Consider the following 25267-nt stretch of genomic DNA (forward strand, 5'->3'; position numbering starts at 1 on the left):
CTTGGGCCCTGTAACAGTGAAATATTTTCTCCAAGATTCCCCCATTCCTTTCCAGCAGTTCAGAGCACAGTTCCTCTCTGACTGCACTCTGTTCTGCAAATCTTCCTTTCCAAACTTATGCACAGAAAGGGACAAACCAAACCTTCCCAGGCACAAATAAATTTAATTGTCTTTAATGCCTGATGAACACTGCTTAAGAGTTTGACACTTGAGCAACAGCACTGCAAACTGTAATTGATGAGCTTGTTTTCCTTTTTGATCTTAAAGCTGCATTCAGTGCAGCCCATTGCAGTAAAAGTCAGATTCTTGTCCTCCAGAAAATCGAGTAGAACTACTTTGTTGTTCTGCCTTCAACTTTTATTTATAAATGCATCAACACGAGGCAGCAGCCAACTACAAACAGAAGCTTACAAGAATACCAGGCACACTAAGGTGTGGTATAACTCAACGTTATTAGCCACAATCCTAAACCCCTGAAGTATTTTTAAAACTCCTTCCGCTTTCTATGTCCCAAAGTTATCTAAAAGATTGGTATATTCAGTACAAAAATGGAAATGCATGTCAACTCCTATCAGAAATACAAGTTTTAGCACCAAACAGTGCTTGTATCTCTACAAGACAGCAATATCTTTAAACAGCTGGATTTACAAAAAAAAAAAAAAAAAGAAAGGAAAAAAAAGAAAACAAGTCAACCCGCAAGTAGTAATCCTTAATTAAACCAGCAGGAAGATTAGGAGAATCTCTGCAGGAAAAGATTATGCAATGCATCAAAGCCCAGGTACTTCCCAGACAGAATCGGAGGAGTGAAGCAGAATCCCGTCTGCTTCTCAGGAACAGCCAGTCTGGAGGCGGCCTGGGGAAACACGGCCATTCAGTCACGGGGGCAGTGCCACAGCACATGGACTGGACAGATGTCACTGGCAACAATGAAGCTGCAGCAGTCTAGGCCAGATTCTTTATACCACAACGCTGGGTCTTGGCTTTATCTTCAACTTTGGTCATCTTCTGAGAAACCTCTTTTTTCTGCAAAAAGTAAAAATAGTATGTTACTGTCTGCCACTAAATTGAGTATCGTTCAGCTTCGGGGGGAAAGCAGGATACATCCTGCATAAAGCATGGCTGAGAACCAGAAAAGGGCACACCAGCTGATCCAGCCCGAGCCTGGATGCAACAAAGCACTCTGCACAAAGCCTTGTGGTAAGGAACGAGGCCAGCTGAACAATCCGAACACTACAAGCCGAGTACGTACAAGTGCCTTTCTCATTCGCATTTTGTCCAGCTTCAGGAACTCCTGCACCGTCAGGTTAGCAGGTTCTTTCTGAAGAGAAAGAAAACCACAGTCCGCAGAGTGCTTTTTGTGTTCCTCCCTGAAAACAGGCGAAAAGAAAGAGAAAATAAAAGAGAAGACAACAGCTCACAGCGAGCCACACGCAGCCGCTCTCCCCTGCCGAGCTCCTCGGCTGCCGCCAGCGGTTCCGCCGGGCCGGGGCAGCGCCGATCCGGGCGGGGCCCGAGGGATCCCCCCGGTACTTACAGGGGGTCGTCGTCGGGCTCCCAGCCCTCCAGCTCCTTGAGGCAGAAGAAGCACTGCGCCACGTCGGGGCTGTTCTCGCTGGGGCAGTGCACGAAGCCCGCCGCCGCCATCTGCGGGCACAGGGGAGGCCGTGAGCGCCCGCCCGGCCCCGCTCCCGCCGCCCCGGCCCCGCTCCCGCCGGCCCGGCCCCGCGCTCACCCGCTCGGGCGTGCAGGCGCAGCCCTCGGTGAAGGGCCAGTTGCGGAAGGTGGCGGCGCGGACGGAGGCGAAGTAGAGCCGCCACACCTCGGGCAGCACCGCCAGCCCCTCCATGGCCCCGTTCAAACGGCGGCGCGCGCGGGGCAGGGCGGGAGCGGGGCGGGCCCGCCGCCCTCACAGCGCCCGCGCAGTGCGCCTGAGCCGCCACCCAAAGGATGCTTTTTTATTTCTTAAAGCCTCCAGCACAAGTCCAAAGGGGAAGGAGGACAAGTTGGCCAGCTCGAGCCTTTCTTTTTTGGTTTGTTTTTTTTTAAGATGACTGTAGTAGAGTCCTTCCTGATCGCAACGAGTCAAAACTCAGGGAAACCCTGGGGCTTTGCTGCCCTGTTAGGAAAGGGCGAGGTTCCACCTTTACGCTCCAGGAAAGCTTAGCTTTGTTAAGCTGTGTTTGGCCCCTCCTCTCACTGCTGCAGTGGCTGCCCGGCTCCGGGAAGCGGGAGGAAGCGTGCCGCGGAGCAGGGCGGTGTTGGCTCCTGAAGCACAGCTCGGGTACGCCAGCAGCCGGGGGCCCGAGGCACAAGAGGGAAGCAGAGGGCTGAGAGCTCAGTGTGTCTGCTTGCTTCGCCGTGGGCCTTGGAAGAGCCTCACTCCTCGCAAAGCCACGGCCCTTCAAGCAGTGGCCCTAAGCTGCTAAGCTTAAGAGACATTTACACTTCAGCATTATGGGCTGGAAATGTTCTCTTGAGAGAAAGCTGGGATAGAAGAGGTAGAGCTGTTAACTGGCTGATTGTCCCGGAGCTACGGGCAAATTAGCAAGAAACAAGCAACACAGGAATACTCATATCCACCCTCTATATGCTTTGCCGAGCTCATTTTTACCAGTCCTCCTGAAGAAGGAAAACAGCTGAGATGCAAGGGCTCAAAGGCATTTAATCACTTCACTGCCTTTGAGGATCTGGGATTAAATGAAGGACCTGGATAAAACAAGCTGTCTGCAGCACAGCTGCTATAACACCATCTTCACTTGGCAGTCTCCGAGGAACAAAGGCACAGAGCAAGATGGTTCTCAAAATCTTCACGGTCACCTTTGAGAACACAATGCAGAACTGGTCATCTTCTTCGGACTATTTCGTATCTCCTAATTCTGTCTGGAAAGCAGGAGCCTGCTAAGGCCTGCATGTGTGTGGCTTCTGTGGGGATGGCCAGTAGGGACTTCTTGCCTTGGTCAGCTGCCCACACACATCCTCTAAAGGCCGTACTGGAGTTTGCTAGATTCCAATGAAATAAGATGATGGAGAGACACCTTAACAAACAGTATGACTACAGGCAGGCTTTTCCAAGGGAAGGGCTTTAATTCCATTCATAAAGACATATATTTCTTTTCTTTCAAAGTCCAGCTAACTCATAACATTAAGAACACTGAAAATTTTCACGTAGTCATGAAACAGGCAGAAATGTGCATGGACGTTCAGGCACACAACCCTTGGCTGGGCTGGTTTCCCCTCCCACTACCACTGGTTTTGTGTTGGCGATGATGTACGTTCACTACACAAAAACGTATTTTGTGTCCCTTTTTCTTCTGTTACCAAAATGAAGACTCCACTAAGGCAACTACTGCTACAGTCAGGCAGCCAACAGGTACACACAGTAGATTAAGGACAAAGAAGTCACATTTGGTGTGTAGCTCTCTGTGGGCTTGATGTGAAAGGACCATCCAGTGGATGTGAGCCGTAGTTAAAATGCACAGACTGACCTTTGGTTAGTGCAGCTTTCTGTGCATCTGCACTGAAAGTCAGGGAGGGAGAGAAGATGCTACACTGTGAAAAAGGACAAGAGCCACTACCAGAGAAACCCTTCGGGGTTGTATTTTTTAATTCTTGGGTATTTCTATTTATTCTTTGCTCTCCTCTTTACTGATACTTAAGAGCCTTCCAAGAACTGGATCTGGCCCACCTCTGCCCTTTCCTCCCTCCAGGCTGCAAGCAGATTCCTTCTACAAATCAGAGCCTGCATTTGAAACATCCCCACTGACTTTTGCTCTGGGTTTCTTCCAGCCAGAGCACCTGTAGCAGGAGGAGGTAGGTGCTGGAGCCTGTGAGGCTGCTCTGTGGTTAGAGGTGTGCCCAAAGGGTTGATCTGTAGACCAACAACTGGCAGTGAGGTGGAAAGATTCCAAAGAGCTGATTTGGCAGCTGTGGTGCCCTGCCTTGCCTAGACACAAACCCACCTGACACCGTTCCTGGACACAAAACACTGCGCGTTACGAGAACTCCACACTGAGCACAGGGCAAGGAGGGGAAGGCAGCAGGGAAGGAGCAAAACAAAGGTGTCTCCTCTGAGCCTTGTACTTGGGATCACAGGAATCCACACGCTCTTCAGTACTGCTGAAACGTGGTTCCAGGACTACTGATACGGCATGTGTAGAACTTTCCTAAAGTCAACATCCAGCTACAGGCACCAATATCTTACTTCCCTTCAAAGACTCAAGACACAGTTCCTAACAAAGCAATCAAACCACAGAAACACGGAACGGTTTAAGTTTAGGTGTTCATTTTTGCTCATAAACAGAGACAAAAATCCTGCAACATTTTTTGGACAGGTTTCAAAACTTGAAATCCATGGTGCCCCTCTGAAGTGAGAAACATTTTTTTGTATGGTATTTTTGTTTGTTTGCTAATGAGGCTCTCCAAACTAACAGTGGCAGGAAAATTCCCCATAAGCAATTTTCCAGTGGTTTCAGTGTATCCCAGTTGGCATTTCCAGGCCTCTCCCCTTGGAGCACAGGAATCAATCCTCTTGGATTGCATTTTGCACACACAACATCGCACTGTTGACATCCAAAGTCCTAGGGATAAACACACCAGCATGTTCCAGCTCTCTTGTGGCAGCCAACATCCTCCACCGAAAGCTGGGCGAGTTTTTTCAATGGATTGGGCTTTTCCCAGCTCCCCAGACACCGCCAGCAGCTCAGCGCCGCAGCCTGAGGAAGAAGGCGTGCTTGCACTCCTTGCTGTCCAAGGGGTAATACTTGTCATAAAAATCCAAAATGTACTCCTCGGTCTTAAATCCAAACTTCTGGTAGAGCAGCATAGCAGGGTTGCTTGCAGAGACGTGAAGGGTGACGTCCTTGCCCATGCAGGTCTGCCAAGGGAGGGGGGGAGGAAAAAAGAGATATCACTGCAAGAGAACGAGACAGCCTCTGGGGGAATGCGGAGGTGAGGAGATTCATCAGCTCCGGGATCCAAGGTACTGAGGAAATGTGAGAAAAGTCACAGGCCCCAACACAGGAGTTACCACACATAGCAACAGCAAAAGGAACGCTGCTGCTGCTCCTCCAAGCCTTTGTTTCTGGGAAACGTGGATTCTCTGACAATGAAAGTAGGTTTGGGATTATAATTTGTCATCTTTCCATTGTCAATTACTAAAGTAATTGTTAATTAAAAATAATCTTGGTGTACAGCACTGATCTCAAATACAATGGCCTGAAGAAAAGACAAAACATGCCAGAGGATCAGGCTCTGCACTCCTCCCTGTCAGCAAACAGAGCTGAGCTCTCTGGGACCGCCCGAGCACCTCTGTGCTGTCATGCTGGAATTCCTGCCTATCCCACCCAGCTCCTCTCCCATCCTTCAGGGCACAGCACTCACCTCCCGAGAAGGCAGGAAATTCAGTTCAGACAGCAAATTAATAGCATGGTTGAAGTTACCTTGAAGATCCTAAATTATTCTAACCAGCAACACTCTGATAAAGATGCTGAAATAATTTATTTTCTGCTTTCATCAAGTGTTTTAATAGCATTCCATGTATATTGAGTATATCGTAACTCTAAGTGGGAACAGTAATACCCTCTAGGAACTCTCCAAGACAGAACATTCAAGAGGAAAATTCTCAGAGGGATTTAAGGAGGAAAAGAAAAAAAGACATAATTGGAAGCTGTTTTGGGGGAAAGAAAATTGGAAGGAGATCATTAAGAAAATGCAGTTTGGTCCTCCGGGCCAGATGCGTGAGAGGGTAAATTCTGACAGCAAACCAGCCACCACCATTTGCATCAAAACATTTTCCTGTTAAATTATGCTGTTCCCAAGAATTCAGCCCCAGACTCAGCACACTGATCCCAAAGTTAGCGACCTACCCTTAATCCAAACAGTGCATCAAAGTGTCTCAGGCTCCAGAGAGGAGACCCAAAGCCCAAGCAGGCTGCAAAGCAGCACCTACAGCCTGGAGACTGAGGAACAGAAGGTCACAACCACCGTTCACAGGACTAAACCCCTTCTACCACCGTCAGAGAGTCAGCAACAGCAAAATAAGTAAAATGTGAGCCAAAGCTACAGTGCTGATCTCTCATTGCTAGCTCATCTAATCAGCCTCAAATCTCTCAAATGCGCTTGGCTTTCCTCAGTGAAATTTCATGCTACTCTACCTGCAAGCAGGATTAGGTTAATTGATGGGATACATCCTACAAAAAAGCGTGAGGATTTTCCAGGTCTGACTTGCCAACTCCAGCATCCCCGTTCTGCTGGAGAGAGAAGTCTCTGGGAGTCCACCTGCTGGATCCCTGCAAACCTTGGCGCCTGTTCCCACTGGGTGTTGACATCTCACATCAACAGAATGAGCTGAGGGCAATTTCCTTCAACACTTCACACAGAGCTGCCTGGGAAATGCAAGGGGTGAGTTTAAAGAATATTGATTAGAGGCCTGTGTCAACACTGCACAGAGCTGTGCAGGTAGCAGTTACCCTCGGGCAGCCCAGGAACGGAAAGTGCTTTTCCGAAGCACGGATCACTTTCCCCAAGGTTCTGCCAGCACTCCCTACCTTGCTTCAGCCAAGTAAGTAAGAGGAAAAAACAGTTTCAATGGTGAGTTTTTGTTAGTGCAGCCCATCTTGACTACAGCAAATTAAGCAATGTTTCCCATTGGCAGCTCTGCCAAGAGAGTTCAGGGAGTGGCAAAACTGTGGTCCTAAAGAGACAGGGTTGGGCTCTGTAAAGGACATATATCTCCATCCTTACTTAAGCTGCCTTTCCTGCAATTTAGTTCAAGAAAGTCAATGGAATGAAGGCCACTTTAATAACAGTATTCATTCAGAGATCTAATGAAGTTTAACTCCTTTAATACCACCTGTTTAGTGAGCTGAGATTGATTTTCCCAAGTGTTCCTGTGGAACAAGGCCCAGTACAAGCCAGTTTAAACAATGAGGTTGCAAGCAGGTTCTCTTTATCATTAACTCAGCTGTATTTGAACCAGAGTATAAAAGTGAAAGTTTTGATTGAGATCAGTAAGTGATTTAATGCATGGAATAAACCTCCAGGAGTAGCCAAGAAAGCAGCAATAATTCTAACTGACCCTCCCCAGTCTTACCTCATTCTCTCCTTTAAACCCCCCATTTACAGTATTCCTTTTACACAACTATTGACCACTGAAGAACACTGAAGAACACAGAGTAAATCCCAAGACAGCTGAAGTGTGCAGCATCCCACTGATTCTGAGGACACAACCAGGATGGTTGTTTTCCTAAATACATTTTAACTTCCAAAGTAGAAGCTACTTCCTCCCATAAACATTCACACAGTGTTCCTGCTCTCTAGTATCTGCATGTGTGCACACAAGGAAGAAGGCAGAGCTGGTTCTTTGGCAAATTCACGGGATGCTTTCATTACCTGGATAAGATGGTAAATCATGAAGGTTGCAATCCCAGCTCTTCTCCACTCAGGGTGCACCAACAGAAAAGATATGTAAGCTTCGTTGTACTTCACATCTGGCACCATAAAGCCAAAGGCAATGATAACTTTCTTGTAAAGGACGACAACGCTGAAGTCTGGATACTGCAGGCACTCTGACAAATCAATTCCTATGGAGAAAGAGAGAAACAGCAGTTGGAAGCATTGCAAACAAAAGTGTCAGGGAAATCCAGGGGCTTAAGGCTTTTTAGAAATAATCCCTTCTTTTTACCTTTATTTCAAATCTCTGATAGCAAGTGATTACAGAATCATAGAATAGTCCAAGGCCCCTGCTAGAGCAGTCCTCTGTTACTACAAATTATGCAGTCAAATTTCCCACATTTTGGGAAATCCCAGGTATCAGGACACCCAGAGTGCAGGGAATGAACCCTGCCTTGGGAAAACCAGCTGCCTGATGCTGGTGTTTCCCCTGCCAGGTAAGTATGCAAGGGGAAAGGAGATGATACAACAAAACAGCCAAAACAAGATCTGCTTACTTAGCAGGGAAGCTTGCATGGAAAAACTGGCAAAGCTGATTTCCTTTCAAATGACTCAAGGAGGAAACTGAAACTCAACTCTCTTCAGAAGCAGCACACATGAAACTGGACTTTAGCTTTGGTAGCATTACCTGCCTATGGTTCCTATCTTTTTTCTCCACCTTGCCTGGAGCTCTTACTGCTGTCTCTTGTGCACACTCAGCTGGTTGTGGAGCTGCACTGCGAACCTGACCACAGCTTCCAATGCTATCAAAACACTTGCTTTTAGCATGCAACTTCTCTAATCTGGGGCACGAAATAGCCTCTCAGGCAGTGGTGCTTCTGTGAGTCAGAGGCTGGACACAAAAAGAGGCTGGGAGTTTATTACTTTGCCTCATCACCCTGCTGCAGCAGTCCTAGAGCACCCCCACAGCATGTCAGCACCAAGCAGTGCAGTTCGAGGCACTGACTGCCTGGCAATTTGTGTGGACAGACCCCAATGAGATGCAAGACACGGAGGAGGTGTGCCAGAAACGCTTGCTTCAGCCTCAACTTGGCAGCTGCAATATATTTGGAACACGGGGTAATGAAATAGCAGAGTGTGTTTTCCAGTAATCACTCCTGATGAGATGCAAGACTTCACAAGGCACCAGGCAGGAAAGAAGTGGGTGAGTTATTTTCTTGCTGGAGAGTCGGTTGGGTGGAGCAAGGCGTGGGAGGAATCGATTGGCAATAGGGAGCAGTGTTAATTAAGCCAGGCTGCTGCTGCCTGCGGAGTGCCTTGCAGCGTGCCTGGACAGGAGCACTCATTGCCCCGGGCACTCTGCAGTGGCGCAGTTTTTCCTGTAGGAAGATGCTTAGCTCAGGATGGTTCACCCCCAGAGATGATTCCCGCTAGGAAGAGGTTTCCTGCTAGGGCACCAAGGCACAAGGCACTGTGAGGAACCAAGAGGGAATCTCTCTTCCATCAGTCGTTTGCAGTCACTACCTGCAAACGTGGTTCTGCCTTGGGAGAGGCAAGAACAGCTCTGAAAGGAAGGATTTGGAGGGACAGAAGAACTGAGTGCTGGTTTAATGATGCTCGCCCAGCTACATATCCCTGCCCACCACCCCCAAGCTGTACCAGCATCTTTGCATCCAGTCTTTACCTCCCAAAGCATCACCTCCTCACTTCCCTCTCCTAAAACCAAGGTGCAATAATCATATCCCAGCCTCGGAAATTTTTCACCATGAAAAAGATTTGGATTCCTGTTTAGAGACTGATGGGAGTGTCAGCTTTCTGACTTAATGATGAACAGTTCACAGTTGGGTGTAACACACCCATGGCTCCTTGTGTTAAATAAAACAGGGTGAGTCCTGAAGAACTTAATGAAGGTGCAACCCAACTTGGCCAGAACTTCAAATGCATTATCAGGAGAGGAGAGACTATGACAAAGCGGTTCAGCCTCTGCTGGGATTGCAAGTGTCTCTCACAAGCTCTAAAACAGCTTGTGAAAGGAAAGGTGTGCCAGGTTATTTCCCCCCACACTGTACAATTTACATAATGAGCAGCACAAAGAGCTCCCATCCTGACTGCAGCATATGGGCACTGCTGAACTACAACCCTGCTGAATCACTATCTGCAAATCAAAACACAAACAGTTACCTGGAGTAAAGGTGTGTACTGTTTGTACTGGGCTTTTCTAAATTAGTCTGCTGCATTGTTTGCTGATCAGAAGCTGATACATGAACCAGATGAACATCCCTATTATTATTTCAGAAGAACTACAGACTGCAGCCTCGTAACTGCCCCCAGAAAGGGCAGCCACTGTCCCCAAAGAGCCTGCAGTTCCAGAAATGACACAGAAAAATTCAAACCTAATCTTTTCCATACCTTGTAAATACTGAGGCCAGGATTGAGGAGACAAAAGGACATCGCAGCAGAGCCTACAGTTGTAAGAGCAATTCATAGAATGACAGAATGGGCTGAGTTGGAAGGGACCCTCAAGGATTATCGAGTCCAGCTCCTGGCCCTGCACAGGACAGCCCCAAGAGTCACACCATGTGCCTGAGAGCGTTGTCCAAACTCATGTTGGGCTGGCTTGGTGCTGTGACCACTTCCCTGGGGAACCTGTTCCAGTGCCCAGCCACCCTCTGGGTGAAAAACCTCTTCCTGATATCCAACCTAAACCTTCCCTGACGCAGCTTCAGAGCTGTTCTCTTGGGTCTGTGGAGTCCTGTCACCACAGAGAAGAGACCAGTGCCTGCCTCTCTGGCTTCCCCTCCTGAGGAAGCTGTAGGACATGATGAGGTCTCCCCTCAGTCTCCTCTCCTCCAGGCTGAACAGACCAAGTGACCTCAGCCACTCCTCATATGAGTTCCCAACTTTGACTCCAAGATATCCAGCTTATGGCTGCTAGGAAGAAACCCTCTCACAAAGGTATTGAGCAGTAATCTCTGGTATAAAACTGTTTCTTTCAACCCCTGATTCTGTGAAACATTTCACTGGATGCTTAAGTTTAGTTAACTACTAAACTACCAGACTACTCCTATTGGCACCTATTTTTGTAAGTACTGTGCTAATTAGGGCCTAATTGCCCAGTTCCACATGATCTCAAGAGACAAGGGCACCAAACCCACATCTCCACCTCAAATGCATTCCTGTGACATCAGATAATGGGTTTCTAAGAACCAGCCAGACACCAACTGAAGAAAAATTTGGCCCAAGAACATTTTTGTTCTGAATAAAACCACTTCCTTCTTAGGAACCCAAGCACTGGAGGAATCTTACCAGGCCAGAAGAATTCGTGGCACATGGAGTTTATAGTGGGGATGTGATTAGGGCGAACATAGCAGTAATCAATGGGTGCTTCTGGCTCAGCCTTCCAGTTGAGATCATTCCTGTGTGGATTTGCCCGGATTTCTGCCAGCAGCCTGAGTTTTGGGGGCTTTGTCTCATAGTCACGTCTGCCAGGAACGTGAAAAGGAAACACAAAAAGCAAGTGAGCAACAAGAACTGCCACTGCAGCTAAATAGGTACTGCCCATGAAATATTTTCTGACATGCTCAACTTAAGAAAAAAAAAAAAAAAGAACAGTCTTCCATTCATGTGGGAAAACAGCCCCCAGCTCAGCAAAAACACCCTTGTGCCAGAGGCCAGGACACTTTCTGGACCCACACGTCCAGCCAGTCTCTCCTTACAGCATGAGCAAGGAAATCACAGTTCTGACCCAAAAGAGGTGCAACTTGCATTGAATGGCTACAGCAACGCCCTCTCTGCCCTTGCCCCCTCTTGGAGATTCCCCTTCCCAATGCAATCCGTTTCACTACTCAGCTAAGCCAAACACTATCCCTTCAGGGTTACCATGGTGCACTGGGTTGTACTTTGAGGAGGAGTGAGGAGCACTGCCCAAGAAAGGTGTCCTCTCCGTGGGCTGGCGGTGCACAAGCCAAGAGCAAGCTCAGACCCTCTGTACCTGATGTAGGGTTTAAGGACACGAGAGGTGTAAGGGCTGACAATACTGTGGTCTGTCAGCAGGTCTTCTGAGCCTACCAGGCGATACAGAAACTTGGTTGTCTGCTGGCGATATCCCTTCGTGGCCGGCAGCATTGTCTGGATGCACAGAAAAATGCAGAACAATTGCAGGAAGATCAGTCAGTGATTTAACAAGGGAATCGTATGGAGGGAGAGTAAGGGCCTTTCAATATGACAGGATGGACTGGACCATGATGGTCCCACTTCTGTACCCTGCTGTGCACTCCCAAATTTGGTGCCCAAACCTAAAAGTGCTGCAAGTCATCTCCCTCCTACACACACGAAAGAGCACCTGCCTGTTTGGGTACATCCAGGCCTCCACCATCAGCATTTGGGCAGGGCTGGAGTACAAATACATCGACATTTGTGGTGCTGACACTGATAGACAGCAGTGCTGCACCAGCATGTCCCAGAAACAAAGAGACTCAGGAGAGCATTGGTGGGGACACAGCCCCAAGCCAAAATGAGTCTTGTTCACATAATCCTTTTCACTTTAGGAGTCAGATACCCTCAATGTGACACTGCTGTATACAGCAAAAGCTTTAAAATAACCTGTGCCAAATGCTAACTTAGATTTGGGAACACCCACCTGGTATCTGTCCAAGATCCTGAAGTCCTGGCTAGTAGTTCTGTATGTTGCTTGCCCTACTGGGGACCTGGAGACACCGCCTTCTTTCGCTCCATAAATCCCATCAACCAGGAGCAGTGCAGCATTCACAACCTGGTCCAAGTCAAAGAGCGGGAGTCCTCTTTCCCTCTTGGCCTGCCTGACCAGCAGCTTGCGCCTCAGCCTCCGGGCCTCTGGGGTCATGCTCAGAGCATTGGGACAGGCTTCCAGTCTCTTCAGCAGCAGCTTTTCCTCATAGATGCTAACTGAGGTGTGCTTGGGAACTCTGGGTTTAGCATCCTTCTCCAGCTGTGGCTTCCCCTTGTCTCGTCCTCTCACCTGCAAGGGTGTGTTTGACTCCTCAGGATCTTCACTGTCGCCTTCCATCCGTTCTGTTTTTTCTTCCTCACTCTCCACCTCTTGCTTGATCTGCTCAGCTGTCTTCACTTTTTTTCTGCTTGCTATCATGGTGCTAGCACCAGCTGTCCCACTGGGAGGAGGCACATACTCTATTCCTGGGTCTATGACTCCATCTCCTTCCATCTCCTCATCATCTGTAGAACAGATCAAAATAATCCAGGGGAAAAAAATAATTTAAACATCAAAGCCCCATTTCAAAAATGGTTGTCACAGCATTTTTCTGCTACAGAAAAATAATGTGGGTTTACCCAACACACCTCATTTTCTGTGTACTCCTGGATCTCCTGATTTTGGACAGGAGATGCTGTAAAGAGTCCCATTTCAGGACAGAGAATCAATCCTGCTCCTAAAGTGTCTTGTAGTTAAGTGTCTGGAAACAGAGCCCCTCCTGAGCTGCAAGCTCATGTTCTTTGAGGAGCGTTAAGCTGCTGAAAATTCCCAAAGACTGGGGATCAAAAGCTCAAGCTGGTGAGCTGTATCTTCAGCTAGCATACCCAGGAGAGGTTCTGTCCTCTACAGAACCTCACTATTCTTCCTGTCACCCAGAAGTCTGGCTTCTTAAGGAACTAACAGCATTCAGCCTGCATCACTGCTTTGCAATCTTGCTGAAATTTAGCATCCATTAATCAGCACGTTCAAACTTATAAAATACTGGGACATTACCATAGGAATAAAATTTCTCCCATGAAAAACATTTGAGACAAAACTAGAGTTGCTATCTAACAGGGTAATCTGTGTTGCAGTGAAATGCTTATGCTGAGTTGTCCAGCAGTTGCTGTGTGGAATCTACCCACTGTTTATTCAGGATCCCTCAAAAAAAGAGTAATGGGGGTTTCTTCTGGCCTTAGAAGCTGGTGATACAACTGTGGAAAACCAGTCACACTCAATTAAGACAACAGAATACTGCCAGCTACTTTCCGTCTCATTTTGAAAGGATCCTCGCTGGGAGCTTCTTTCTGTAACATCTTCCTAAAAAATTACACCACTAAACGAAACCCATGGTGGCTCTTACCATGGAACAGTGCCTGTGGTGGCATGACATCCGGGATGAGATCAGCTTCCGAGAGCAGGCTGGGAGTGGCTGAGTGTGAGGCGGGAGTGCCGGGAGCAGAGAAGTCCAGGGATGGGGATGGAGAGGGGCTGGTCAGAGGCGTGCGGTCTGATGAGCTCAGGGAGGAGAAGTCGATGACCTCTCCTTTCTCCAGGACGATATCGGGCCGGCGGCAGCGGCTGCTGAACTTCACGGGAGTGGAGGAAGTGCTCCGGTCCAGGAACCCGGCCGCCTCCTTCTGGGCTCTCCGAATGTCCTTGGCTTCCTGAGTGCGAGACCTCTTCTCCTTCAGCTCCATGGCTGACTCCACTGGATTGCGGCTCACCCGCTTCCGAAGGCCTTCCACGGTAATGATGGGATCCAGGGGCGGCTTGGAAGCTGCTAAAGAAGGAGTTTGCTTATTCTGACAGATGCTGAGCTCCTGCAGTCACTGGATAAACACTACACAGTCAAAAACACGCTGCCTACAAAGATGGGTTTCCACAAGAAATTCACTCTGGGACATGTAGCATTAAGCCAATGTATGACTAAAGCCTCATTAAAGCCCACATTTTATTCCTCTACAAAGAGGAGAATTTGCATCTAGTGACAAAAGATAAAAGACAATCCCCAGGGTAAAGAAAAGTGGAGAAATTGTGGATTTCAGCTAAAAAACCCCAACCCAAACCACTCTGCACAAGCCTCAAAACCCTTTAAATCACCACAACGCAAAAAGGTAATAAAATAGAACAGGCTTCTTACACTACAGTACACACATCAGAGTTCTCTTCAGTCAACCATTACAGCAGAACAAACCAAGGAACTGTCCATGCACACAACACATGGTTTTAACTGAACTTTCCTCCCATCTCCCAGCTCTGGCCCAGCAAGGAATCTACACATTACTGGGGAAAGAGTTACCTTTTGCCTTCAGTGCAGATGCTGACAACTTCTCTCCTTCAGGTTTCAGCGTTGGGGGCTTGTTATGAACCAGTTTCCACCATCCCGGTTCTCCAAATTCCTGTGCCCCTGAGCGAAAAAACAAGGGGCTGCCCACAGAGAGACAGCCAGCAACTGTGCTCCACCATGTTGAGGTCTTTTTCCTGTGGTGGAGAGAGGAAAACAAGGGTTGGGTCCCCACTCACCAGCTGTGCTTCCATCCCGGACAGAGTGTTTCTGCCACTGGCACTGACACACACACACTGAACTACTCCTGAAGCACTTTTTTGGCCCTTTGGAGACAGGGAGCTGCATTCAAGCCCTTCCTTCTGCTGGGCAGTGCACTCTTACTGGGCATCTGAGCACTTTTTGTTCCTTTAGGAACTGGTCACAGGGCCAACTAAGATGTCACTTAGGGAAGAGGTGAGAAGAAATACTGAAGAATTGCCCTTGTAGCATATAACTGAGGTACTCCCTCAGACTCTGGAGAATCAGGTTCATGGTGCACAGCATCTCAGGATTTCTTCTTGCCCTTGCACCCCCTCACCAGCAGAAACTTCTGTACTTGCCAAGGCTTGGCTGAGTTGGTGTTCACTGCTGCCCAAGTGCTGCACTTACACACCTTGGGGTACTGAACCTCAAAGGTGGGGGATCACACCCAGGTGCCTCAGCTCAAAGTCTGGAGTGCTACAGTAAATCTGGGTTAGCTGCATTTCAGTATGCCAAGGAAGAGCATTGCACGGCTTGTACCACTACACACATGGTTCAGCTGTCTCTGTTCCATCAGTGGCTTGTCCAGGCAAGTGGGAAGGCTGTGTCTGAGGCGAGGAATCACTCTCTGAATTTTAATCAGAGCAAGGAGTGCCCAGTTCCCAAGGCAAGTCTCAAAAGGCAGCAGCAAACCCTGGGAGGTGTTGGCTCCCTGAATGAGGGACAATGGGCCATCAGCTGCCCTCCTGTCAGGGTCCCTGTGGCTTCCAGAGAGGACAAATGCCAACGTTTCTGAGAACAGAGCAAGGAGGCTCAGACAAGCACTGAAAGCAAAGCCAAAGACCAAATGTGGTTAGGAAGAAAGGCCAGATCTTACAACAGAGAAATCCGTGGGGAAGAAAAGAAGCTGTGAAGTCAATCAAATCTACAACTTCCAAGGACTGCCCAGCTCCTTCCCTGCCTCCACAGCACATGCATTAACAGGGAGGCTTGGGTTTGACAGCTTCATCATGCTCAGAAAAAATGAGCTGTTCATCTGGAAAATGAAGGCTGCCCTTTATGAGATGGGTTCCTACTCTGACAGTGTCTTTACACACACTGAAAAACATTTCAATTGTTTAACACCTACTATGTAAAAGCCATTTCATTAAGATCCAAAACAATCTAAAAGGTGAGGCTCAGTTCTTCTTGAAGAACTTGGTCCTTGCAAGCTTTGTAGCCAAGAAACGTAGCGCTTTGCTGGACCATATTTTTGTCCCTAAAGTTTGGCAATACCAGGATTAGCTCACCCATTGTGACTGTTTAGAAAAACACAGTCTTTGCAGGTTCAGATGCTGCCTAAAGGAAGATAAGAAATAATCCAAAATACATGCATTTGTATTGCTTTTGTGTGACATTCCTGGGGTTGTTTTTCCCCAGTAAGAAATGCTGATTCTTTCTCAAGTGTACCCCTCACACCTGCATTCAGATTCTCAATATTAAATCCTCCCTTTTTATCACTTGTAAGGCTCAACAGAGATGTCACCAAATTAGCCAGGATTCTTGTCCATCTGTATAACAGGTTTTGATTCCTTTGGCTCACCAACCAGACCCTCAGGGAAATATCATGTCTTTACCTGTTTCCTAGTAAGAAAGTCCAGTGTTTCTCAATAAAAGCACAAATGTCTTCTTTCCATCTGAAGTACCCCTGACGGCCCGTTCCTTCCAGAGACAAGTTGTACATTGCCAACATCACAACCTGCAACAGAAAGTGTTGGACACAAGTGAATCCTTTCTGCTTTTTCTGCTCAACAGACCCCCCACAGCTGCCACACACACAAATCTTTGCTCCTTCATAAATATCTTGTTTTTACAACATCTCATACGCAACTTCTGCCATCCATCTTCTTCCTGGTTTCACGCTGCCTGTTCTTGTCTTTCTATTGTTAGATGCACATTCTTCCAAAGATTTCTCCATCCCAGGGGAATAGCAAGCTGCCTAGTTATGCAGGTTTGTGCTGAGACACAAGAATTGTGCAGCTGTTGTGTAAATGAATTACACTACAGCTGGGGTCTGAATGTAATGTGGAGGTAGGGAAACAGTGTTTCAAATTTAAAAAATAAGGTCAGAAGTAATCCCGCTATCCAATACATCAGAAACATTGTGACAATGGTCTTGCACACACTTCACAACTGAATTCACTCTGACCTCTTACATACCCAAACTATAGAGCAGGTTTGAAAATATCTCACCTCTTTCAAGTAAATCCTAGGTGACCAACTGTTAATTACATTTACTTAATTAATTTTAATTAATTTATTAGAACTAAACTAAAATCAGCTAAGCTGGGATCACCTTTCAACAATCACACAGCCTCGGTTTGGCACTACTTCCAACAGGGAATTCACCCTCAGAGAAATCTGAAATGTGTTTTTCCTTAGAGAGATGGGTCTCCTCACAGTGGACCTTGGCTTTCTGGGATACATTGTCAAAGATGTCAAAATGAGGAAGTACAGACAGCTTTAATGTCCCCTTCACTCTATTTCTACCTCACAACCCCTCTTAGTTTGACAACTAGGATTTTGTGGGTTTTAAAGTCATGTGGACAGTGTCTCAGGACGTCAAAAATAATTCTCTTTTCAGCTGGCTAAAGATACAGATCTGTTGAAGCCACATACTGTGAAAAAAATCCAGAAATCACTATCCCAATATTACCTGCTTCCAGTAAGTTAATTTGACCAGTTCCCTCAATTCCGCTTACCCAGAAGCAGCAGCAGCAGCTTTGGCTGCTGGAAGCCCAGGGAGGTGGTCACAGATTTCCTCCTCACCCATTTTCATTTTGTCTGCCCCTTCCCCATGGCACTCTGAAGAGACTTGAGCATAATGCCAGCAGCCTCTGCTTTCCCAGTCTGGAACTTGGTGAAACTCTGCCAGTCTGCCAGCACAGACCCCTACACCAACCTTTTCCCCTGCACTGGCCACCATGAGAAAGCAGTGCAGGAGTTACAATCCGTGTTCCAAATTACCTTATATGATGAAAAGGCTGAATGCCTTTTGAAAGGCCAACAAGGCTGATATTTTCAACAATCAGACAGCTTGTCCTCAGGACAAGTGGCCTCCTGAGCTGGTGGATGGGGACAGGGAACAGAATACCCCCCAGTAATCCAGGAGGAAGCAGCTGGTGACCTGCTGAGCCACTTGGATGCTCACAAGTCTAAGGGACCAGATAGGATCTATCCTAGGGTGCTGAGGGAGCTGGCAGAAGAGCTCACCAAGCTGCTCTCCATCATTTACCATCAGTCCTGGCTCAGCAAGGAGGCACCAGATGGCTGAAGGTTGGCCAGTGTGACACCCATCCAAAAGAAGGGCTGGAAGGAGGATCAAGACAACTCCAGGCCTGTGAGCCTGACCTCGGTGCCTGGCAAGGTTATGGAACAGATCATCTTAAATGCCATCACTTGGCACCTACGGCATGGACTTAGAAGGGACAGGTCCTGCTTGACCAGCCTGATCTCCTTTTAAGACCAGGTGACCTGCCTGATGGATCCAGGGAAGGCTGTGGATTTTGTCTACCTGGCCTTCAGCAAAGCCTTTGACACCATCTAGAGGGGCCCGGACAGGCTGGATCCATGGGCCAAATCCAACAATAGGAGCTTTAACAAGACCAGGTGCTGGGTCCTGCACTTTGGCCACAACAACCCCCTGCAGCACTGCAGGCTGGGGACAGAGTGGCTAGATAGCAGCCAGGCAGAGAGGGACCTGGGGGTACTGACTGATGGCAGGCTGAACAGGAGGCAGTGCATGCCCAGGTGGCCAAGAAGGCCAATGGATCAGGAATAGTGGCCAGCAGGACCACTGCTGTGGGTGGGTGATTATCCCCCTGTACTCAGCACTTGTGAGGCTGCACCTTGAGTGCTGTGTCCAGTTCTGGGCCCTTCAATTTAGGAAGGATGTTGAGGTGCTGGAGCACATCCAGAGAAGGGCAGCAAGGCTGGTGAAGGGTCTGGAGCACAGATCCTACAAGGAGCAGCTGAGGGAGCTGGGAGTGTTTAGCCTGAGGAGACTCAGGGGAGACCTTATCACTCTCTACAACTGCCTGACAGGAGAGTGCAGCCAGGTGGGGGTTCAGCCTCTTCTCCCAGGCAACCAGCAACAGGACAAGAGGACACATCTTAAGATGCATCAGGGGAGGTTTAGGCTGGACATTAGGAAGAAACTGTTCACAGAAAGAGTGATGGGCATTGGAGTGGGCTGCCCAGGGAGCTGGTGGAGTCACCGTCCCTGGAGGTGTTTAAGAAAAGCCTGGATGTGGCACTCAGTGCCATGGGCTGGTTAACATGGTGGTGGTGGGTCATAGGTTGGACTTGACAATCTCAAAGGTCTTTTCTGTCCTAGCTAATCCTGTGATTCTGTAACATTCCGTGAGACAACACACCATTACTGTCCCAAAGGATGCAAACAGATGTTATTTTGATTACTCAGGTGTGCAAATGATTGAAACAGTGAATTCCAGCAAGGACTGATGCTAGTGCATAAGCAGCCAGGTTGGAGCTTTGCATTCAGGGAGCTGGCAAGCTTTCTATGTTGCCACCTCACTAATTTTACATTTTCTTATATACAAAAAACTGTTCATGCCTAGCAGCCAAATTGCATTTATTTTGCTTTTGCAAACCTGCTTGAAGACATGAACTCATGAGCAATACACAGAGAAGGAAAAAAAAAAAAAAAAAGAAAAGGAATGTGGTTTGTATGATTATCTTCCAATTTCCCTGCCAAATGTTCAAGTTCTCATGTGCAGGCAATCCTCAGCTAACTAATTTCTGAAGTTCATGCAAATTTATTACCAATACCTGATCCTCCTTTTCCAGGTAGCATACACACAACAAACAACAATTTCAGAAAGTCCCACGGTTGTTCTGCTGGCACAGATATTTCACTTACTTGTTGCCATGTTAATCTCAGACGTTCAAATTGCTCCTTCCCATCTTCTGAGCAATCAGAGCAAGTAAATCTGAAAAAGTTATCTCCTTTGAGGTAGCTGAGCTGTTCTCTCAGTTGACCTAAAATGAAAAGGCAAAAAATCAATTTTTTTTTCCTTTTATAGGAAAAGTGCTGCAAAGGCAATTTGGATTTCCTCCAAGATCACATTTGTCTGAAAAAAAGCGAGAGAGCCACCTGTAAACCCCCATGCACCCAAAGTTACAGGCTCTAATTCTGTGTTTCTGCAGCAGAGGAAAAAAAAAAAAAAATCACATTAATCAGGGCTTCTAAACTCACCAGGAGTTAATTTACACAATATGATAAATTGAAAAATGACATCAGGGGACAGGGAAACTGTTATGACTTAGAGTGCTTTTGAAAAGTCACACTCAAAAGCTGTTTCTCTACAAGGATGACATCTCTTTTACTGTATAACAACACCAGATCAAGCATTTTTAACTTACGGATGCCTTGCTTCTACAGTGAATTGCAGAATTAAAGTTGCAACTGTGTCTGATGGGGGGAAAACCCCCCACACTTGGTAGGTTAGGAGAATATCCAAATGGCAATTCAATGTACAAAAGTGATTATTTGCCTGAGCACGTTGGCAATTTTCACGAGTGACAACTGAACTCCCCAGAACTGAATGATTAGGAAAGAGCACAGTATCTCCCTTTTGCAGCTGTTTACTCTCCACATTTGTACGTGGCTACTGTTGCTTTGCAACTGGCCTTTTCTGCTCCTTGCATTTGTTCCACAGCAACTGCGAGAGGAACATATTTGTAAAATAAAACAAATTTAGTGTTACATCAAGTGCTCCTGCACGAGATAGCTCATGCCACCTTTAACTCTGCTTCATTTTTTAGTTAATACTTTTCAAGTTAGTATTTCCCTTTACTGTGTAGCAATTTAATAGTCTGATGCTGGTTTCATTAAAACCAACACGCCTTGAGAAGAGAGTTTTACACTATAAATTTTGGCAAATTCTAAGAAGGCAAAAAGGGCAGCTCTGGCATATCTGCAAGGCAGGTGCCACCTAAACAGTTCCTTATTTCTAACCACAAGCAAACAAACCAACAAACCCCCCAAATCAAACCAAACAAAAAGCCCCCCACAAAAACCAAAGCCAACCAGTGCAATATCTGGCTTTTGGATTTAACAGATCAGATAATCCAGGATTTAGAAAGTAAAGTTGTCTATTAAATTTCCAGCAGCATTTATCTTATATCAGGTGTCAGAGCAGAGGCATCTAGTTCTGCAGCTTGCTCCAAACACCCCCCCAGAGCTGGCTGCTGCAGGCTGGACATGTTTCCATGAAAGCCGGCTTAAAGTCACATTATTGGGAAAACATTAAGGTTGAGATTTAGCCATATGCTCCACAGATGTGACAAATCAACAGGAAGGAAAAAAAAAACAGTAGTAACACCATCACAAAGTCCTTTTCCTTCCCAGAGCTTTACAGCAAGGGTCATTATCTTTATCTGAGTGAGCAGAGAGGTCAGGTCGCTTGGCCCAAGCCCCTAAACAGCTGCAAGAGTTGTGAGGGTGGGCACATTTCTGAATTTTAATGTTCTCTACTAATGAAAGAAGATAGTTTAATTTCCTTACGGAGAGCACGAGCCCTGGACACACACAGAGCTCACGGACTGAAGTGTCTAACACATACCCTGCCAAGGCAGGATGGGGTACAGCCAAAGCAGCTGTAAAACAGGAATGCAGGACAGCACAAACACCTTGCAAACACCCACCACAGCCAGGCACGACACAACTGGCAGCCTTACTTGCTGGGATCCACTTCTGGCACTTCTCACAGTAATAAGACATCTCCTCCATCCAGGATGCTTCACCCTCATCGCTGTTCAGGGAGTCCCCGCTCTGGTCATGTGATAAATCCACAGAAGCCTGGTCCTCGGACTCCACGATCAGGAGAGTCTCCCCTTCCACCTCGCCCTCCTCCAGACCCTCGGAGGTGGAGGTCCTGGTGGCTTCATCGTCGTGCCGGCTGAGCAGCCCGCTCATGTGAACGTTGTTGGCCATCCTAGAGGGAGCCTGCAGAACAACGAGCTGTTCCTCCCTGCCTCCAGTGCATCCACAGGGGGATGCGCCACCGCCAAATCTGCACAATCCAAGTACCAATCACAGAGGAAAGGGGCTTTCGTCTGCCCTAAAGCTTTAGAGGCTGGATTATAACTTACACAAAAGTCTTTCACAGATTACCTCTGTTTGTTAAAACACCTGCAAAAAGTGAGATGCAAATGACCTCCAAACGTCTTTAATCAAACCTCTAAGGAGCCAGGCCTGTGCCTAGGACTACTGGGAACGTTTTTCCATTAGCGCCTTGTCTCTTTCTTCCACGAGCTGCTTTGTCAGAGCAATCTGCTCTTCTAACAGGCGAATGTTCTCCTTTTTCTGGTTCTGACGCTCAAGATCTCTGATAACGCCACTTCGCAGCCTCTGAAAACACAAACGACAGCGTTTATCACAGCCCGGGTGATGCTGAACGGCATCAACCCCACCCAGGCTTCACCCCTGCTGCAAGGCTGTTCCCTCTGCTGCCTTTGTCGGGTCTTTGCCACAGCAACTTCAAGTGGTTGGAATCTTCCAACATCCAATACCACTACAGCAAAAAGTGCTTAATTTGCACTCACTTCAGGTGGGTGGGTTTACTACGTGACAAAGCTATTGAGCAAATAAATGCTAAGAACCTGTAATTCCCATGCCAGGCAGGATGGATGGGATCTGAAAAGTCCTGTTATCTCTGACCTAAATCTCTACCAAATCCTAATAAGCTCCTCAAAACTTTTCTGCTTGGAGGCAATTTTGTGACAAAATGGAAACTATTTTAAGAAATACTGGCATGTGTCTTTGTTTGCTTCTTTCTTTCTGCTTTCTTTCTGCTCATCTTAATCTTACAAAAATACCCACAGCCTGCTTATGCCAAACTCTTGAAAAAGCAAGGCACTTCTTCCAAAAAATCCCCTTTACCTAAATGTTCATTATAGATCATGACATGTAAATATATAACATATATAAAAATAAATACATAATGTGCAACACACACAGTAGCTTTCAACCTGGGCTGCAAGCCCTGCAATGGCTGTAAAAAGCCCTAAGAAAATCCCAGCTGCTCTTTGTTTCCTCCCTATGCTTCTTTTCCTCTTACCTAGACATTTTCACTCACATTGATACTTTGATAATCAGGTAAAAGGTCAATAATTTATTCGACCCCTCTGAATGATGCCAAAATGCACCTGCAAATAATTTAACCTGAAAGCTGACCCTAAAGTCACTTGAGAGGATGTGTGTGACTATTATTTGACAAATTATCACAGGCCTTTATTCCTCACCTAGCATGCCAATAACTGCACACTTCAAATGCAAGCATTTCTCCTATCAAGATCAAAACAGAAAGGTTTTGTTTAAGAAATAACTTTATCTGGTTAAGAAAATGCACAGACACATATGTGAGCCAATAACCAAAATTCTCTCCAGAAATTAACCTAATCAAACCAGTTCCTTCCCATCAGCTTCCATCAACTGAACTCAGGCTACAGATCAGTAACCTGAAGCTGAACACAAAGGTCATAAACTTATTATTATATTACTATTAGTTAATAACAATAGAGATGTGGGGAGATACAAGGTAACTGAACAATTACACCAAGAAATGTAATCCTTTTTCCTTCACAAAACACTGCAATCTTTAAGATGGTGGATGTATTTACTTTGAAAATGCACAGTTTGCAAAAGACACCTTTACAATTTGAGTGTCACAAGTGACAAAGACTTCTGAAAACGTTCATCTTCGCACCTTTCTCTATTCTTGGAAGCTAGCCCTGCTGGTCTTCTGCAGGCATGACAAGCATGTGAGAGCTCAAATCACTTTGGGCCTGGCACATCAATTTAAAACAGTCAAAAGTTTATTAATCTGCATAAAGATAAACCTGAAATAATCTCTACACCAGGACTGTAAAATATCCGCATCGTTTATTTCCACTATGTTATCTAAATAACTTGATCTGTTGAACTTGAAGCCATTACTGCCTGACTTGACCATGAAAAATTATAAAAAGAAAATCTCGGATTTGATTTATAAAACATGAGCTTTGAGCCTTGGCCCTTCTGAATATGTATGAGCCAAGGATTTAGGTCAAAAAGATCCACGATGTTTAGGTGTCCCACTGCAACACCCAAGGGTGATGTTTATCCTGCAGCACATGTTCAAAGTACAAGTGCCATTAATTGCAGCTGAAGTTCAGTTTAGCAGATATTCCTGCCAGATCCTCGGTGGCTCAAGGCAGGCACACTGAACTAGAGAGCAGCCAGCTACAAAAATGTAAGCTTAGGGGATCTACCCAGCACATCCATTAGCTCTGGCAAGTGCAGAGCCATCACTGATTGCCACTCCAGGAGACCAACCTTCCTCTCCTTGCTCCTGCCTGTGCCATTCAGAGTGTTCTCCAACTCCTGCTCACATAAATCTGCCTCTTTCCTTACACAGACCAGTCTCCTCCTCCAAATTCCATCATTCTCAAGCACTGACAGAGACAACCTCTTGAGGGGAAGAAAACAGAATCCTCTCATTACAGAATGTGTCATAAAGCCCAGGCAACAGCCAGCTGAGCTGGGCTGTGGACTGCTGTAGTGGTTTGGTCCAAAATACTCATTACTTATTTACCTTCTGTGAGATAAGAATTAGGAGAAAGCAAAGCAGGCACAAAACTTAAAAGGGAATTTGAACTCTGGTGTTCTGTAACTTCTGACTGCTTCAGTATCATTTAAGACAGGGTTTTTCTATATGCATTTTCTAGATTTTTTTGTATTTAAGTGGAAAAGGATCAGATGCGTGCCCTCATATCAGTAACCCCTTGGCTCATCAGCAGGGTCCAAACCAGCACACTCACTGCCCACACAGCACACCTTTACATAACCACACAGCTTTTAGTTCCAGCAGGATTTCTCTACATTAGGATTTACCATGGTCAGACCTGACATTTTTGACTGTGGGCTATCTTGCACACAGGCTGCCTGCCAGGAATTCCCTGATTTTTGTAAAAGTAGAACAGAAAACCTCCCTGTTAAATTACCACGTGGTGTTTCTGACAGCTTGCACTGTGCCTGGCCTGGCAGAACAAGAACGGAGCCGGGGCAGGGGCACGGCACAGCACAGCACTGTCTGTCCTTCAGCAGGGTGCATTTGTGGGGCTGAGGAAAAACAGGGCACACCAGTGGGACAGCACAGCCAGACAGGGGAGAGCCCTGGGAACACTGCCAGCGTAGTGGCCTTGGCCTAGAGGCTGCAGGATTACATCCTCCCTGCATGCTGGCTGCTGGGGAGGGAGGGAAGCACCTCCACCGAGTCTCACCTGGGGCTCCTCGCTGCTCTTTGCCCCTGAAGGGAAACACACAGGACAGCATTAGGGAGCTGGTGCAGCTAGAAGAGCACGGAAAGCTCTTTTAGGTGCCAAGGCAGGAAAACGTGGGGAAGGGATAGCTTGTGGAGAGAGCACCATCGGGGACAGCGCAGCCGAGGCAGCACCAGCGGGGCAGCGCTGGGCAGATGCAGTCCGGCCTCTGGGCACCGGCTCAGGCGCGGGCAGGGACAGGGAGCTGCGGGAAGGGAGGGATGGATGGATGGAATGATGGCTGGAGCAGGGACACG

General features: G+C 47.0%; 3 protein-coding genes and 1 non-coding gene across 5 annotated transcripts; all 4 read right to left on the reverse strand.

The window, feature by feature from the left end:
- Positions 1 to 143: 143 nt before the first annotated feature.
- Positions 144 to 1889, reverse strand: LOC121675934 (baculoviral IAP repeat-containing protein 5-like). Its single transcript, XM_042051786.1, has 4 exons — positions 1733 to 1889; positions 1535 to 1644; positions 1250 to 1367; positions 144 to 1023 (listed from the first exon to the last, which is right to left on the reverse strand). Exons 1-4 carry the CDS (start codon positions 1844 to 1846, stop codon positions 943 to 945), a joined length of 423 nt encoding a protein of 140 aa, XP_041907720.1. The 5' UTR covers positions 1847 to 1889; the 3' UTR covers positions 144 to 942.
- A 1172-nt stretch (positions 1890 to 3061) lies between these two features.
- KAT14 (lysine acetyltransferase 14) lies at positions 3062 to 21941 on the reverse strand. Of its 2 annotated transcripts, none has more exons than XM_042051779.1 (10): positions 21387 to 21941; positions 19567 to 19685; positions 16262 to 16383; positions 14418 to 14599; positions 13479 to 13895; positions 12029 to 12600; positions 11381 to 11517; positions 10696 to 10871; positions 7390 to 7580; positions 3062 to 4873 (listed from the first exon to the last, which is right to left on the reverse strand). In XM_042051779.1, the coding sequence occupies exons 1-10, from the start codon at positions 21640 to 21642 to the stop codon at positions 4700 to 4702; spliced, it is 2346 nt and encodes a 781-aa protein (XP_041907713.1). In that variant the 5' UTR covers positions 21643 to 21941; the 3' UTR covers positions 3062 to 4699. The 2 variants fall into 2 exon arrangements, with proteins under 2 accessions (XP_041907713.1, XP_041907712.1); XM_042051778.1 differs by having other exon boundaries at positions 13479 to 13898.
- On the reverse strand, positions 7731 to 7894 carry LOC121676002. The gene has a single exon (XR_006020327.1). It is a non-coding gene; the product is annotated as a U1 spliceosomal RNA (small nuclear RNA).
- LOC121675933 lies at positions 21862 to 24939 on the reverse strand. The gene is made up of 2 exons (XM_042051785.1): positions 24583 to 24939; positions 21862 to 22059 (listed from the first exon to the last, which is right to left on the reverse strand). Exons 1-2 carry the CDS (start codon positions 24925 to 24927, stop codon positions 21916 to 21918), a joined length of 489 nt encoding a protein of 162 aa, XP_041907719.1. The 5' UTR covers positions 24928 to 24939; the 3' UTR covers positions 21862 to 21915.
- Positions 24940 to 25267: the final 328 nt, after the last annotated feature.

This window comes from Corvus kubaryi, unplaced genomic scaffold (assembly GCF_017639235.1).
Source record: "Corvus kubaryi isolate FWS band 111438036 unplaced genomic scaffold, C.kubaryi_AGA036_p1.0 76, whole genome shotgun sequence".
NCBI lineage: Eukaryota > Metazoa > Chordata > Aves > Passeriformes > Corvidae > Corvus > Corvus kubaryi.